Here is a 17,646-nt window from a genome sequence, read left to right as displayed (position 1 = left end):
ACATTTATTTATTATTATTAATTTATTAATTTATTAGGATTACTTGTATACCCCTTAATATAATAACATCTCTAAGCAGTTTACATACAAAAATCACAGTTAAAAAACATATATAATACAGCAACACTAACTTTTTAAACTTACAACAACAAAGTTAAGACAAAAAAGAAACAATAAAGAGAGATAGTAAAATGGAGTGGCAGCATGATGATAATTTATAACCCAGTGAAAGCTGACGTGAACAAGTACATTTTCAGGAGGCATTGAAAGCACACCACATTTTCTACATCTTGAACTGTATGGGGGAGGGCGTCACTACTGAGAAGACCTGCTTTCGAGATGTTAGGTGGCAAGATTCTGTTAGTTGTGGAATGGCCAACAAGGCCTCCTCTGAAGATCTTAGGGCTCAGCTGGGTGTATATAGAGGAAGGTGGTCCACTAGGTATCCTGGCCTCAAGTAATTTAGGGCTTTGTATGTCAGCAACAGAACCTTGAACAAGGCTCAGTAGCTTGTCACCCAGTGCAGCTCTTTTAACCCAGGTGTAATGTGTACATGGCTGGGTGCCCCACCGAGCATCCTAGCTGCTGCATTCTGCACTAGCTGCAGCTTCCAAACCAGGAGCAAGGGCAGCCCCACATAGAGTGCATTGCAGTAAGGATACCAGCACATGGACCACAGTGGTTAGACCTATCCCTATCCAGGAGCAGGCACAGTTGTCACACAAGTTGGTAATGGGCACCACTGAGGTCACCTGGGCCTCCAGTGACAAAGATGGATCTAGGACCAACCCCAAACTATGACCTTTCCCTTCTGAAGGAATGCAACCTCATCCAGAACAGGTGAATAACCTAATTCCTACACTTGGGAACTGCCCACCATAGGGTCTTTCTCTTATCAGGTTTCAGCTTCAGTTTACTGGACGTTATCCAACCCATACCTGCATCCAGGCACCAGTTCATTATGTGCATGGCCTCTCCTGACTCAGACATTACAGAGAAAATACTGATGACACCTTATCCCAAATCTCCTAATGTCCTTTCCCAATGGCTCATTGGGAAACCTAGACATTAGACGTTAACCAACAATGAGGATAAAATCATGCCCTGCAGCACCTCACAGTTCAACTGCCAGAGGGGCAGGGCACAGTCACCCAATGTTATTCTCTGAAACCAACCCTGTAAGTAACAGCCAAACCACCATAAAATGGTGCCTGCAACTCCTAACCCACAGAGACAGTCCAAGAGGATCCTGTGGTCAACAGTATCAAAAGCCACTGCAAGATCAAGAATTGCACTCCCCCTGTCCCTCTCCCAAAGAATATCATCCACAAGTACATAGGGCCAATCCCATCCCAAAACCAGACATGAACCCAGAATGGAATGGGTCAAAGTAAACAGTTTCAACAAAGAGCACCTGCAGTGGAATTGCCACCACTGTCCCAAGCACCTTGCCTAAGAATGGCATATTTGTGACCGGATAATAGACGTATAAATCTCTGGATCCAGGGAGGACTTTTTCAGGAGGGGCTGCACCACCACTTCCTTTAAGGCTGTGGAGACCACTCCATCTTACAATGATGCATTCACTACTCCTGTGATCCATCCAGTCAACTTCCTGCGACTATCTCAAAGACGTCATAATGGGCAATGGTTGAGACGGCATGTGGTGGGTCACACAGATGAAAGTGTCTTGTCCACATGTGCAGGCTTGAAAAACTGAAACTGATTCCACAAAACAGTACAAGACAATGCACTGGATACCTCAATAGACATTGTACTAATAGCGGTGTTCAAGTCAGCATGAAGGTGAGCAATTTCAGAAATGGTATAATTATTGCCTCTTTGATATGAAGATATGAAGCTGCCTTATGTTGTCAGAATGAAAAAAATAAGATTCCACCCCACCAGAATACCAACATGGGGAGGTGGGAGGTGGGCAAACCAAGGGTTCCTAAAATAATTTATTTCAGGTTATCTTCTCAACAGTCATCTCAAGCAGACGTTTCAGTGCTTTTGATTTACTTTTTCCTCTCAGTTAGCAGATGAACTGAAGACAGGTGTTGTTGATTCTATTTAAACCATTGCTAGCAATACAAGTATAAACATTTGTCCAATCCAGACAATCATTTAAGCTATGGTATAGGTGACTGCAAACAAGTCATAGTGAACCTTGGGTTCACTCCCCTTCCCTTCTCCTCCTTTGCACAAGAGAACAGAAGAGTGAAAACTTCTGCTTTCATTTTTCACTAATCCACAGTTTCTCGTTGCATATGAATTTGAGGAACCGTGGTTTATTCAAACTCTAGTTAGTTAGCAAACTAGGATGTAAACCTATAGTTTCATTCAGGGCTTTCTTTTCTAGTTAACTAGAGTTAGAATAGACCACAGTTCCCTGAGTTTGTACGTAAGAGGAAACTGTGGTTAGTAAATAATTTAAAAAGTGAAAGCAGAAACTTCCACTCTCTTCCTTTTGAACTCTAATAATAATATAGTTTGGATACACAGGGTTTTGGTAAGGATTAGTGAGATGCATACGAAGCACTTTGAACACTAAGGGCGCAATCCTATTGGGATAGTCAGACGCCTCCGAACTTGGAGGCAGCCGACTATCCAATGCAGGGTGGGCGGAGCATGGAGGGGATCCTCTCATCCGTGCTCCAGCCGCCCTGCATTTATGGATAGACAGCCAATTTTGGCTGTCTAGCTAGGGACTTCGGAGTAGGAGGGGAGGAGGCCGCATGCTGCATATGAAGCATTGTAACAACACTTCAGGAGTCTCCTCCCCTCCCCGCCCCTGGGAACGCCCCCTTTTCACCTGCTCCGCACTGTGGTTATGAGTGCAGAGACAGGGAAGAACCATGCTGCCTACGAGGCAGCAGGGGAAGGGGCAGGGAGCATGGGTTCTGGGAATCGAAAAATCCTATGGTCATCTAGATACTGTCTAGCGGCCATAGGATTGCTCTCCCTGGTAGGCATTAGGACATGATTCCAACCGACGATTCATCTGCTGATTAAAGACATCCCCCAGCTACTGGGATGGGGATGGTGGGAACTGTGGTCCAAGACCAAGAAGGCACCAGGTTGAGGAAGGCTGGATTAAGGTTTTGTGTGAAATAAAATGACAAGAAAAATATACCTCAACGTGCAATGCTGTCGTATTCACCAGAACTGGAAACTCAATCTGAATCACCCCATTCTCTGGAACAGGGTAGCTCAGGTATTGAGCTGACTCATTTTTCTGAAATTCATTTCCATAAGGATGCTTTATGTAAGTTCTTCTCCTTGAGGCTTTGACAGTGATCAGGACATCATTCCTTCGTTCATCATAAGTCAGTAGCTTGTTGTCAAGTTTTGTTACTTTCAGCTGAAAACAGTAAAAGGCATATCCATAAATCAAACCAAAGCTTTCAAAATGGTGATTAGCATTGTTCTTAAGAAAATAAAAATAGTTATGCTCAACTCCTGAGTCTGAAATACCAATACATATTTGGTATTTACAGCTTGCAACAGTCAACAAGCAAAACACCTAGTGACATAAACGACAATGCAATTAACCTCTTTCATACAACAGCTTCAATCAATTTTTAAAACATAACTCTGTCTCCATGATGTATCCTTCGTTCACCCTGTGTTCTAGAATGATTACTGATACAGCAAAAAGTAACTCACCGTAGCTAAGAAACTCAGGGAAGGCTTCAGAACTCTTGGATACTCAGAAAATTCTAATAAGTAGTCATGATGTTTTGGAAATACAGTAGTACTTGTATTTTGGGAGATTCCTGTGAAGAGGTTTTTAAAGAGACACTGTATAATCATTCATTCTCAACAGCACTCGGAGAGTTCATATTTCTCGTAATTCCAGCTGTAAACACTCTATACTGCTGCTGCTAACATTCAAAATAAGGGCGTAAATATGTAATCACCCTTTCTTTTGAGGAAGAAACACTGCACTGAGCAGAACGTCCAGGATTTCCACCACTTGACCTCAATAATTTTTTGGACTTGAGAACATTGTGAACTTTGCTGATTGATTTTATGGACTACAGCAAACAATAATACCTATAAGCCAAAATAGCAATTCACGTAAAGAATCAAATTACCCAAGATCAATGGAAATGTATTCTTAGTCAAAGATCCAATTATTCAATTGTTGCAGCACTTGGAAGACATTTGCTGCAAAGTCTTATACCTGGGGTTCCCAACGCAGTGCCCATGGGCACCCTGCCACTCACCAAGGCCCCTTGCCCACCCCACCTCCAATGTCTTTTTAATTTTTAAACATTCACCAGAGGAATTCTTAAAAAATGAAGATGGTGGACAGCCTGGTACCTTGCTTTTTACCTGTCCACCTGGCAAAAGCATTTTAAAAACAAACAGAAAGGATCCCCACAGCCACCACTGCTGCCTGGTAAGCCAGGGCGTCAGGAAGCTGGGAAGGGTGGTGTGGAGTTGGCAGCTGGGGGGAGCATGGGGTGAAGGGAGGAACATGTGTCTGTGTCAGTAAGCACCCTTCTGTGCATGATGGATATATGGCAGGTCTGCTTGTGTTTGTGTGAATGGAGGTATGAGGGTGAGTGGGGGTATGTGGTTAAGGAAGATCACCTGAAGTGAGAAAGGGCATCTGAGGCAAGAAATGGCATGCTGAGAGGGGTGAAATGGCTGGCAGAGAGAGATGGGGTGGGAGAGGGGTGAAATGGCTGGCAGAGAGAGATGGGGTGGGAGAGGGGAGGAGAGGAGAGAGGAGAAGGGAGGGATAAAAGAGTTTGCCTTCTGTGAAATGGTTTTCTATTGGAGAAGAAAACTGAAGGTTCAAAGAAGTGGTTTTATGTGTTGGGGCCCAAATTCCACCTCTGCTTTTTTCTCCAGTTCTGGGGCAAGTTACACATCTTTTAGTATCATCAGTTTGTCTTCTGTGAAATCAGTATTTTGTAATTGGCCATGCCTATCATGGCAGCCATTTTGTGGATGCATACCCACCTGTGACAACCATTTGGTGGCAGCACCCATAACATTTCCTCAAAATTCCAAATGTGCCCACGGTCCCAAAAAAGATTGGAGACTCCTGTCTTAGGGCAAGCACCTAATTCCAACAAATGTTAAAATATTATGTTGTTGATGGTCTGATAGAGGAACCTGTTTTTCTCCAGACTTGGTAGCACTGTACATCAGTACAGTAATACTGGAATAAAGGAACAATGATGTTGAAGAATAGTTGTGAATTTCATTTGCCTTTGGGGCTATCTGAGATACGTGGTGTGTTATGAAATCAGAGGGCAAGTTTCTAAAAATACCAAGAATCAAAGAAGCGATCCTATGGTCCCAGGTGAGCGTCCCAGGGATCATAGGATTCTTTAGATTTCCCCCAAGGCTGTAGACACTGCTACGATCTCGGAAGAGGGACTCTGCTATCCAAGCCCTTCTCCCACCGCCACCCCCTTGCAGCCACCACAGAAAGAACTGCACTACAGACCAGTCAGTCTGACATCAATCCTTGGGAAAATCCTGGAGCAGATGATAAAGCAATCCATCTGGAAGCACCTTGAAAACAATGCCGTGATTACTCGAAGCCAACATGGATTTGTCAAGAACAAATCCTGCCAGACGAATCTGATCTCATTATTTGATCAGGTGACCTCCCTTGTGGACTGTGGGAATGCTGTGGACATAATATACATCGACTTCAGCAAAGCTTTCGACAAAGTGCCCCATGATATCCTGATGAGCAAACTAGCTCAAAGTGGGCTAGATGAAACAACAATCCGGTGGATCCACAGTTGGCTACAGAATCGGACTCAAAGAGTGCTTATCAATGGGATTTTCTCAAACTGGGGAGAGGTAACGAGTGGGGTACCGCAGGGCTCTGTCCTAGGCCCAGTGCTCTTCAACATTTTTATTAATGACTTGGAGGGGGAGGTGCAGGGAATGTTGATCAAATTTGCAAATGACACAAAATTGGGTGGGATAGCTAATACTTTGGAAGACAGAAACAAAATTCAACATGATCTTGATAGACTGGAGCACTGGGCAGAAAACAACAGAATGACATTTAATAGAGATAAATGCCAAGTTCTGCACTTAGGAAAAAGAAACCAAATGCACAGTTACAAGATGGGGGATACATGGCTCAACAACACAACAAGTGAGAAGGATCTTGGAATTCTTGAAGATCACAAGCTGAACATGAGCCAACAATGTGATGTGGCTGCAAAAAAGGCAAATGCTATTTTGGGCTGCATTAATAGAAGCATAGCTTCCAAATCCCGGGAAGTACTAGTTCCCCTCTACTCAGCACTAGTTAGGCCTCATCTGGAGTACTGTGTCCAGTTCTGGGTACCACATTTTAAGAAGGATGCAAACAAACTGGAGAGGGTTCAGAGGAGGGCTACAAAGATGACCAGGGGACTGGAAACAAAGCCCTGTGAAGAGAGACTGAAAGAACTGGGCATGTTCAGCCTTGAGAAGAGAAGACTGAGGGGAGATATGATAGCGCTCTTCAAGTACTTGAAAGGTTGTCACAGAGAGGAAGGCCAGCATCTCTTCTCGATCATCCCAGAGTGCAGGACACGGAATAATGGGCTTAAGTTACAGGAAGCCGGATCCCAGCTGAACATCAGGAGAAACTTCCTGACTGTTAGAGCAGTACAACAATGGAACCAATTACCTAGGAAGGTAGTGGGCTCTCCCACACTGAAGGCATTCAAGACGAGGCTGGAATTCCTGCATGGAGCAGGGGGTTGGACTCGATGGCCTTGTAGGCCCCTTCCAACCCTACTATTCTATGATTCTAACCGCACCAGCTGCTTTCCAAGGTCGCAAAGGCTGCCTCGGAGAGGTCTGTAAGGGGGCGTTCTGGTGGGTGCAGAGGGCAAGGTACGAGGAATCCTCTGGCCTCTCCAGCCCCAGTCTCACCCCTGCCAGCACGCCTTCTCTAGACAGGCTCAGAGGCCCATCTAGAGAAAAAACAGATACACAGAGGACTGAGAGGTGAAAATCGCCTCCACCGCTCCTCCCGCCCTGCCAACAGCACCTCAGCAGGGCCCTGCACACACAGAAGCCTCTGAGTTCCACCATCCCTAATGGACATGCTGGCTGGGGATAGTGGGAGTTGTGGTCCAACACATCTGGAGGGTGCCAGGTTGGGGAAGGCTGTTCTGCTTCCTCCTGAAATATGGAGTACAATCCAGCCAAAGAAAGCACCTTTAAATCACACTAATTTCAGTGGGAAAGTCAGGAGCATACTTAATCTCTCCCACTGAAATTAATGGGTCTTTTAAAAATTCTTAACTTCAGCTAGATGTGATTGGCTGGATACCACTGTTTGATATATTATCAAAATGAAGAGAATTATAGGTTATAAGAAACTAAAGGAAGGAACACGCTTATGAAATAATATAATGTATGGGACCTTTTAATTATATGTTGCGTTTTTGAGTAGAAGGGAAGCACACCCTGGCTTCTGCTATCAGCCAGGGGACCAAGGGCCACTGAGAGGCTAAATGCCCTGCTTCCCAGGAATGACATCAAGCCAAGGGGGAGACCAACCGGGCTCATCCATCGGCCTAAGGAGCAAGAGCCCCATGCAAGCAAGAACAATGGCAAGGGAAGGTCAGCCTGGCCCGAAGGGCATTTAAAGGCCCGCTTAGACCTCACCTCCTGGTTCTGGCCTTGCAACACTGGTCTCCCCCCTCTTCCTTTTCCCCTCCCCTTGTGTGTCGTGTCATTTGAGTTCGTAAACCTGATGGCAGGGCCTGTCTCTCTTTTCTTACTGCTGTGAGCCAAGTTGGCAGACAATAATTGTCCAAAAAGTAGGGAGAAAATACAGTAAACAAACAACCAATCTGTGTTCCCCGTGCTGTTTTCTACCCTTCCCTTAAAACGATGCCATATTGAACAAGATACCTGTAAGGGATTCTGTAACCGCAGCTGTAATTTCTATAGGCATTTGGTGAAACACATACTCATCCCAATCTGTAGAAGTTATATTCATCACCTCTGGACTGTCAAGTGTAAAGTTGACAGATCCATTAATCTGAAATCAAGAAGAAGTCAACTGGTTAGCTTTTTATCTTTTGAAAAGAATAATAAAAAATATGAGGACAGATCATATTTGTTGTCACTGCGTTTGACTCAGGGGTTGAGATGGTATTAGTAGAGCATATTGTCAAAACTTGCACCGGCTATGCACCTAACAGGCCAGACCAGGCCTGCACACTAGATTTGAGCAACTAAGAGATCTGCTCTTGCTGACTTTAGATCACTTTCTCATTGTTCTCTGTCTTTACTTCACTCCACCTGACAACTTCACAAGAGATGGGTCTGGCACATGACTACACTACAAATTTAAACTCGTTTAACAGACATTCTCTCTCCCAGGCAACTATAATCGTGGGGAGGGGGAGAGGAAGAAGGGCTAGGGATCTCTAACAAGAGCATTCTCTAACAGGCAGCCATGAATGGAGTTAGGGCTGGTGGGTTGTATCCAATGGTTGCTTTGACCTAGGGGAAAGTACTTCCACTTGTGCAAACTGAGGCACCATCAATTCCCCCTACCTACTTGCAGCCCTCAGCACCATATCCTGTTCTGTTCTGGAGTGTCTCCCAACCTTTAGAAGTAGCTTTTCGGGGGGCTTAACTGGGTAGAGGGGGAAAGAATCAGTGGGAATTAGGCCTTCAGACTTACATAAGCACGAGTTTTCTGTTAAAGCAAAGCCACCATTAAATACAACCCAATGACTCTATGAAAGTGAAGATGTAACTGAGGAAGAATCTAGCAATTTGAACATAGAGATTATAGACAAAATCTATGCTGCTGCTGCTATTACAATCCAGTGACAGTTGAACTTACTTAAATCCTTTTGTTTTCAGTGAGATTTAGGCACACCTAATTTTATCTGGATTGCACCCAATGTTTGCCTTGTTCCTTGGGGACTATATCATAGCCACCACTCTGTTCACCAGGCAATCAGAACTGCTAAAACCCTCTGGATGTCAGCTATAGTGGTAACATAGGTAGGCGGGGGGGGGGGGGGGGAGCCACAGGTCTACAATTTAAAAGTCTATTTCAAAGGAAAACAGATTTTACAAGGCAATTAAATATGAAAGGAAAACTTCTAAAACTGGCAAAAAAAACTTTTTAAAAGTAGAAAAATGTAAGTTCTTTTAGGGAAATATCCTTCTACACTGTCTGGAAAAAAATAAAATACCAGGCAGGGTCCCCAAACCTACATGGTTCCAAGAGTGTTTTGCTTTTGAGCAATTTCAGTGGGTTTCAGGATTGGGGGGTGGTATGAGTCTGGCTGCTACTGCCCCTAGGCACACATTAGTCTTAGGACAAAGAAGCAGGCATCATGAAAGGCTTTTCAAAATGAAGGCGTTTTGAAAATGGGCTTGAAGGAGAAGAGAGAAGTTTCCTGGCAGAGAGAGAAGAAGAATCTGAGAAGCAGCATGGCAGAAGGAAAGAAGGCAGGAGGAAGCTTGATTCTTTTTGCCAAGAAATCCTCAGGTGGATGAAGACATCAATTTTTTTCCTGATACATAAGTACACTATCAGGCATTGAACACAGCTCACCTCCAATATTTTAGTGATACTTCTCTTCCTTCCGTAGTACAACGAGAAGAAAGTAATAGTTACTTTCCCTTTCACTGGCTTTCCATAGGTGTACCTGAAATAGCCATGAAAATCCATCATTTGGAAATTCTTAGTTTCTGAAGAATGGTTGAACCAGTATAATAAGCCAACGTATCTATCTGCATTTGAACGTAATTACTGTACATTTTAACTTTGGAAAATAATGTGAGGATAATTCTCTTTATAGATCTGGGAAGGGAAATGGTTATCTCCTGTTATGCAAAGAACAGTAACCAGTAGAGGCAGCCATCTTTTTCTACAGTGCCCCAAGGAATGGTACTATGTCATGATGGAGTGTGGTTCAAAGCTTTTTTTAAATAAAAATAATAATGAAACCCTCAACAACTTTTCCTAAAATGGTAGGCTCTCACCACTCACAAAAAAAATAATTTTATTTTTCGACATCCACCTAAAAATAATGCTATTATCCAACATGTCTATTCCGCCCGCCCACCCTTGGGAACTGGAGAAAAATCTGGACCAAATACTTTGGCCCAGCGCTACACATCTTAGGTGTATATGACTTATACAAATGCATATAGGTCTCAAATGATATAACATTTACTTTTTACCTACTTTGCTGTGACAGTACCATTGAAATTCTTGTCTTTTGTAGAATAATGCAAAGGTGTTGTTAGAAAGACTTCAAACTTTGGCAACACTGAAAAAAATCAACAGTTATAATTAAAATTACACAATGATGGTCATGGTCATAGAGTTTCAGTAATGTGAGTTTTTCAGTACAATACAAGCATACCCATAGGCCTATTCTACACTACAGTAGTATAGCAGTTCTGTTCTATACCACTTTGACCAGGGGGTAGGCAATGTGGTACCTTTCCTTGGTGCCCAACAAGACACCCTACTTCTCCCAATTTTTATTTCAGTATATGTTTTATATTTTCTTACTGGCAGCTGGGATTGTTTCAAAGTGAAGTGGGAGCCTCTAGCTGCTGCCATCTTAATTTCCTATGAATGCCTCTGGGCAGGTTACTTGTCCATTGTGACTGGCCATGCCCACGCATGGCAGCCATTCCATGCTTGTGACCAGGACAGTTTCTCAAATTTCCAAATGTGCCCATGGGCCCAAATGGTTGCCTACCCCTGATTTTGACAGTTGTGGTTTACCCGAAAGAATCCTAGAAATTTTAATTTAGTGAGGATGCTGAAAATTCCCTCAATCTCTTAAGTAAAAGAAATGTAAAAGTTAGTAGGCAATACCATGCATAGGAAATATTCAGCTGCAAAACACACAACGTACACACACAAATGCTTTCCTTTGTGATCATCTGAAATTACTGGTTTACAGGCAAGTCATCAGATAGCAGTGGGTGGGTCTTACTTTAATAGTTAAACAAGTGCACTGGATAGGGGCACTAAACACTTTCCCCTCCTGCATATTACCTCATCCCCATTGCTCCTTTTCTTTGTTCCCAGCTCACTTCTGGTATCAGAGCCAAGAAGGGAGAAAAAGACTGGAGCAAAAGACTGAAGAGAAGTAAGGCAAGGGACAGATGAGGGTTCAGCACTCTTCTCCCAACACACCCAGAAACATACAGCTACATGTGTGAATGGGACAGACACGGAAATAACTACTTCTGCAAACTATAAAGAACACTCAGAATACCAAATGTAGTTGGATACTCTGTTCTGTAAGTTCAAAAAGATAAGTGGCTCTCATAATCTTACAATTTTATGTGATCTGAAGACATTTAATGATTAAGACGTATTTTGTAAATAACATTCCTGATCACACTAATGCAGGAAGATCACTGCCTTCTTGAGTCTTAAAACCCCCTTCTGTCTTGCAAAGAAAAGGATCATCAGCATCTGCTTTTTAAGTGCAGGCACTTACCGTATTCCATCACAGTAAATGTTTGAAAATGTGTTTGATCCTATGGAAATACAAACAAACAAAAATCTGTGAAATGAATGCTTAAATTCAGTGTTTTATTGCATCTAAGGTAGGGCCTTCCCTAAAATAATTCTAGCAATTAAAAAAGGTTATGTGTTGAGCTGCATTTTTCCAAAACTGACAAGTAGTCTTTTGTTTCACTATAACCAACATCAAAAGTCAGGAACAGAACTCTGTCTTATCTGTAGAATGGGCTTTTGATGTCCCAGGGACTTTATCATAGTACAGTGCATTGTGAGATATTTATTTATGGTATCTATCATGGCATAAGCTTTTGTGGGCCAGAGCTTACTGTGGCAGATGCCTGAAATGGTTTCCTAAGCAGATAGGTTGGTAAGTATACATCGTGGCGGCTGGCCATAAATTTTGTCAGGCAAATTACTTGATAATGGCCTAGAAAGATTGGTTTTCTCAATGGAAAACAATGGTTAGCAAATAGCTGGGATCATTCTTGAGAGCTTTGAATGGGAGAGGCCATTAGAACCTAGGAAATGACACACTTTCTCCACCCACTGCCATGGCCCAGCTAAGGAGGGAATGGATATTGGGGGGGGGACATATGTGTGCGCGTGCACACGCATGCATGCATGTTTGTAAAGTAACCAAACAAACAGTTTGGGGGTGCGGAGTTGCAGTGAATGAGACAGAAATCAAAAAGGGAAACTGCTGTAAGGTGAAAGTTGAACGCATAAAGCAGGGGTGCCAAACCTCTTTCAGCCTGATGGCCAAATTCAATTTCAGAGCAGCTTTCAGGGGCCGCAGTCCAGTGGTGGGCGGGGCCAAAGACAAGGGGGCAAGGCCAAAATACCAGCGTATTTCAGCCTAAAGCTCTTAGTGCCAGTAACTAAGCCTTAGGGGAGGCATTTCAATCTTTTAGAATAGGGAAAACAATGCACACAAGCTGGGAAAACATCGAATGGCGGGGGGAGGGGAAGCAGGTACTACTGGTGATGTGGTGAAGGGTGTGTGGCCATCTGGGGAAACCCGGCAGACAGGTTTTGGCCCCAGGATCTAAAGGGACCAAATCCAGGCCTAAGGGGCCAAATCCTGGCATAAACAGTGCTTCTGTCAGAAGACCTGATGTGGGGTAACATCAGATCTGCGTGGGGGGGGGGGCGGAATCTGCTGCCTGCCAGGACTGCATATGCTGCTTGTTTCCACTTTTGTTCTACTTACTATTACTTTTTGCTATTCTGGTAAATTTGACCTTTATACTCATACATTCACCTAGCGCTACTCACATTGCTAATGCTGCCTGCAGCAGAAGCTATAGAACTGGCTGGCTCATGATCCCATAGATCAGCTACCTTATAATTTCTCAATATTGTTATTAGCAGAACGTTGCTGACTGGAAGGGTGTGTTTGCATGGTGCCACATGCACAAATTAAGTGTTTATTCCTCTAGGGCCCACACAGGAGAAGAAAGCACATGTATGTAAAGAACATGTGCAAATTATGTCGTGAGGGGAGTGAAATGAAATAAGGAAAACTGGCGGCTACCTAGCCCTACTGTTTCCATATATACCAAAAGTCCATACCATCCCTATTGGGAAACTACAGGTGATGTCATGAACATGAATCTGGAACCCCATGAATCTGGAACTACAAGTGATGTCATGAACATGAATCTGGAACATGAATCTACAGGCAAAAGGAGCTTGAGTGCTTCTGAGTGAAAAAAATGTCCATGGTGAAAGGATTAAGCACATCCACAACCACTTCTCCACTCAAAATCAGTCTCCTAAGGCTGCTTTTGTTTTAAAAATAAATCTGGGCTTCACTACACACATTTGTGTGGGCTGTGTAGTTTTCCTTTTAGAAATCATCCCTTCCCCTCTATCCCATCCTCATCTCCAAGCCAAATTTGCCATCATTGGTCCAAGGTCAGAAAATCAGTTGTATCCAATGATGAGAGCGGCTTGTTCCATCAGCAGAACTAGGAGGGGGGCATTCTCCCTCCCCCCTCAAATCTCACACACACCCTCAAAATCTGCTCCGGAGGGTTGGGGGAAAGGGCTGCAGGGGGGAGAAAAGAGGGAGAAAGCCCTGTTGCGCTAGCAGATGTCCACTAGCACAATGCTGGATTTAACCCAGTGTAGAGACAGTGTACAGCCAATTCAAGAACTTCTTGGGGAAGGGGTTACTAAATCCAGATTAGTTTTCAGAAATATTCAAAATGTATTTTTAAAAAGATGGCTTTATTTTTCTTGGCCATGTTTAAGATATAAGGAGGGGATATCTGTTGTGGCAAATTTAATTAGATATCTTAGGTATGTTTTTTTTTCCTTGGATTGGGTAGACTTACACTCTTAAAAAAATAGCTTATAAAGATTTGCAGTAATCAAAACTATTATATTATTACAAAAATAAACCAGAAATAAGATGAGCTGACTACACAAAGACTCAGACAGTGTCTGAGTTTTTGAATGCTGCTGGGACTGATGATAACTTTTTTTTTCGGACATATTTTCCAGCTTCTGAAAACACAAATTTGCACACAGGCAAAGGTTAACTTGTCTTTGTCCAGTTCAGTTTTTTGTTTTGGGCATGAAAGGATGATGTAAGGCATTATAAACCATTTCAATTGAATGCATCAATCATTGAAAAGTCATGGCTGGCAAAATTAACAGAATTTGTTGTGTCTAGTGCTAAATGAGCTACAGAAAGTAATTTACGGATACCAGAAAAACATAAGCTGTCCTCGGTCTTCTGGTACTAACAGTTCATAGATATGTTCCAAATAAGCTCACATACGAAGCCAATTTTCAAAGGCAATCTTCCCAAGAAATATGCATCTGAATACCCGGTGCTAAGAGCAGAAGCAGGAGGGGGCTATTGTGCTCATGTCCTGCTTCTGGGCTTCCCACTGGGACATATAGTTGGCCATTGTGGGAAGTGAACGCTGGACTAGATGGGCCTTTGGTCTGATCCAGCACAGGTCTTCTTATGTTCTTAGAACAATGGAGCAAATCCATTCACCTATAAGCTTGTGTCTTTAGGTATGCTTGTCTCCATGAAGTGCAATTCCAAATATTTTTAATCAGAAGTAACTCCCACTGAGCTATAGGCAGGAATGCAACCTTTTTCCGTCTCTCATAATATTTAGTATATACAGCACACAATCCTTATAAACATCTGGAAAACCATCTCTTTGTTTAGCACCTGAGAGCAACCCCAATTGCCCTTCAACAGATGGACAAATATAACATCACGGATATAACCTGGCAACCTTAAGTATGTCTGACAGCAAGTCCCTTAATTAGAGGAACACTTTTTCCAGCCACCACAATCACAGTAAGTACTACCAGCCATATCCATGATGCCCTTAACATATTACATTCGCTCAAGGAAATACATCCCACCCTCCCCGCCCCAAGGATAGTCTGGATTGCTCATATGTTCAAAAATGGTTATTCACCATGATCTTAACACTCTTCGTCACAGATATATACAAGAAATTAGGGGTGGCAAAATGGAGTTTAACGGAAGGCTCTCCCTATAGTTCTCATTCACATAGGGAAAGCAGGTAGGACTGATGTAGCACTGGGCACAGAGAAATTGCAAATGTCAATATTGTCCAACCAGACCACTCTTAAGTGCTGCAGGAGCTGGTGACCTTCGCTCTAGGCAAAGCCCCTAGATTGCTGTCATCAAGCATTCTCCACATCACAGGGCCCAGCAGAGAACTGGGTGCTGAAGCCATCAACCAGAAACAATCCACAAAAATATCCCAGGACAGCCATGGGAGAAACAGGCAACTGCAGGAGCAGTCACTGTGAAGTGGATCAGCTTGTGGGCTGTTGTTGGTTTGGTTTATTTATTACATTTATATCCCACCTTTTTTCCTCTTTAAGGAACCCAAGGCGGCGTACATAATCCTCCTCTTCTCCATTTTAGCCTCACAACAACAACCCTGTGAGGTAGAGTAGGCTGAGAGTCTGTGACTGGCCCAAAGTTACCCAGTGAGCTTCTATGGCTGAGTGGGGACTAGAACCCGGATCTCCCGGCTCCCAGCCCAACACTCTAGCCACTACACCACACTGGCTCTCTAGTTTGATGGCTGTGGCAGGATACGTGATGTGGCTGATTTGAAATTTATTCATTAAGGATGCAAAAGAGCCCTTCCCACTATTTAGGATATCATCCATTTTCTTCCACAACTTTATTCCTTCTCTGAATTGGAAGACTCTTTTTTGCTATCCTTTTCTCTTCGAAGGTTTGGGAGGGGAAGGCGTGTGTATTTATGTATGTGCGGAAGCGTACATGGGTTTGTTTTAGGAGCACTACTTTTCTGTTTTACTTTGCTGCTGAAGAGCTAAAAAAGGCCTCTGAATATGTTTGCTTGAAACCTTTGACTCTGGAACCAAGGAAAAATGTTCCTAAAGCTCTGAGACAGTGGGGAAAAAACATAATCATAAAGCATCTGTTGGTTTTGCTTCACAAACAAACATGTATTTTAATAAATGATTTACATTTTTCCCTAAACTTCATTTTTTCTTGGTTATACTGCCACCTATAGGACATTTAAAAAATTAATTCATTTCTTGTATATCAATGGACGGAGTATGCCTGATGGACCTGAGAATTCTTCCATACAGTCAGTTTTAGAGCATTATATGTACAGTTGTTGCTCATTTTTTTACTGTATTTTGTTTTTATTTATTTCATTTCTATACTGCCCAACAGCCAAAGCTCTCTGGGCAGTTTTTGCATACATGCCTTCCTTGCCATTGCAAGGATATCCTATTTTCACTCAATAGCTATATTTTATACCTAGGAAAACGCGATTCTTTTCCTCAGATAAGCAAATCTGTTGCTACTGTGATCCCCATGTGGAATTTGGTTCCCCAAGTGTCACAGGCACTTTTTAGTAATTGCTTCTGACATCATTCGCAATGTCCAACACTATTCTCATCTATACTCAAATCGTTTTATGAATATTTACTTTTACTTGTCCTTAGTAGCTGCATCCTTTCCAATCTTAGCCTTCCCCACCCCCACCCGCAGCTTACAACTACTAAATAATCCTCCTCCAGGTTTTCTGCTTTGAAGAAAATATACAAATGTTTGGAACATGAGTTATTAAGAGCAGTTATCATAGACTACAAATGATTTCAACTGGCGACACTGAAAAAAAGTAAGGAAGAACCATAGATTGTCTTGACAAGATCATGCCTTTTGCTTACTAAACAGTACCTACAAGCTCAAGTCTTTCTCAAATGCTGATCTCATCCAGTTTGGACAGTATACATTTCAATTAACTGCGTAATCATAGACAAATGTAATCTCTTGCAAAGATGACCAAATCATAGTATGCAATTCAGAGCCACTTAAATCAATGGGAGTTTCATCACTGATTTTTTACTAGAGGCATATTATATCTCTCCTAAACAATTCATTTTGATAATACTCACATTTACTTGAACTTGTACAGACCAGTCACCCAAGACAGGATGTTTGGATAATTTAAACTGCTTCGCAATCTTGCCCAGTTTTCCATTCTGTGTCAACCACTGCTGAATCAAATTGCGTCGAGGATCCTAACAAAAAAGTCCAGATTGCATGTTAAACTATGTATCCAATACACCCACTGCACTAACAGGAATGACTGCTAGCACAACAGGAAAGTAGCACTTGTTAGTACAACTAAAAACTATGGGAAATTACCACTTCCACAACGGGACATGTCAGTGGAGGTCATGGAAGAGAGCTCTGCTGACTTGTCCCATTCCAGAAGCAGCAGTTTTGGATAGTTTTTTTAGTTGTGGTAGCAAGCACTAATTTCCAGTTGCACTAGCGGTTGTTCCCACTAGCACAGTGTGTTTTGAGTTGGCAGATTGCCAGCACTGGATGGCAATCCTATGTGTTTAGTAGCATGACATTAACAAATCCAAGGCCATATCCAAAATAGTGAATTATTGGGTGAGAATTTATTGCAGTAAGTGAGTAATAAATAGGGACATAAAGTATGTTTCAGCAGAAAATATCCATAAAGAAACTTCACCAGCAATGCTGCTGTTACTGCATGACCTAAAATGTTGCCATCACCTTGCACTTGCTGAAGATGACAGGTTCCTAAGATGACAGGTGTGACTTTTTACAC

The 17,646-nt window shown here is 42.7% G+C and overlaps 1 protein-coding gene across 4 annotated transcripts in view; it reads right to left on the bottom strand.

Moving 5' to 3' along the window:
- Positions 1–17,646, bottom strand: part of CD109 (CD109 molecule) — a 107,573-nt gene that overhangs the window by 59,174 nt on the left and 30,753 nt on the right. For all 4 annotated transcript variants that reach the window (XR_014786600.1, XR_014786601.1, XM_084826943.1 and 1 more), the window contains exons 5-11: positions 16,958–17,083; positions 11,484–11,523; positions 10,205–10,289; positions 9,569–9,662; positions 7,900–8,029; positions 3,670–3,779; positions 3,137–3,364 (exon numbers count right to left, since the gene is read on the bottom strand). Coding sequence is in view for 2 of the 4 variants with exons in the window: in XM_084826943.1 (XP_084683069.1) it covers positions 3,137–3,364; positions 3,670–3,779; positions 7,900–8,029; positions 9,569–9,662; positions 10,205–10,289; positions 11,484–11,523; positions 16,958–17,083 (813 nt within the window). In the remaining 2 variants the exon portion in view is untranslated. The remainder of the gene's footprint in view (positions 1–3,136; positions 3,365–3,669; positions 3,780–7,899; positions 8,030–9,568; positions 9,663–10,204; positions 10,290–11,483; positions 11,524–16,957; positions 17,084–17,646) is intronic.

The sequence above is a fragment of the Heloderma suspectum genome, chromosome 1 (assembly GCF_057233095.1).
Source record: "Heloderma suspectum isolate Gila_16-S chromosome 1, 16-S_ref, whole genome shotgun sequence".
NCBI classification, from domain to species: domain Eukaryota; kingdom Metazoa; phylum Chordata; class Lepidosauria; order Squamata; family Helodermatidae; genus Heloderma; species Heloderma suspectum.
Note: the sequence above shows the minus strand (reverse complement) of the source record. Positions and strands in the feature narration are given on the sequence as shown.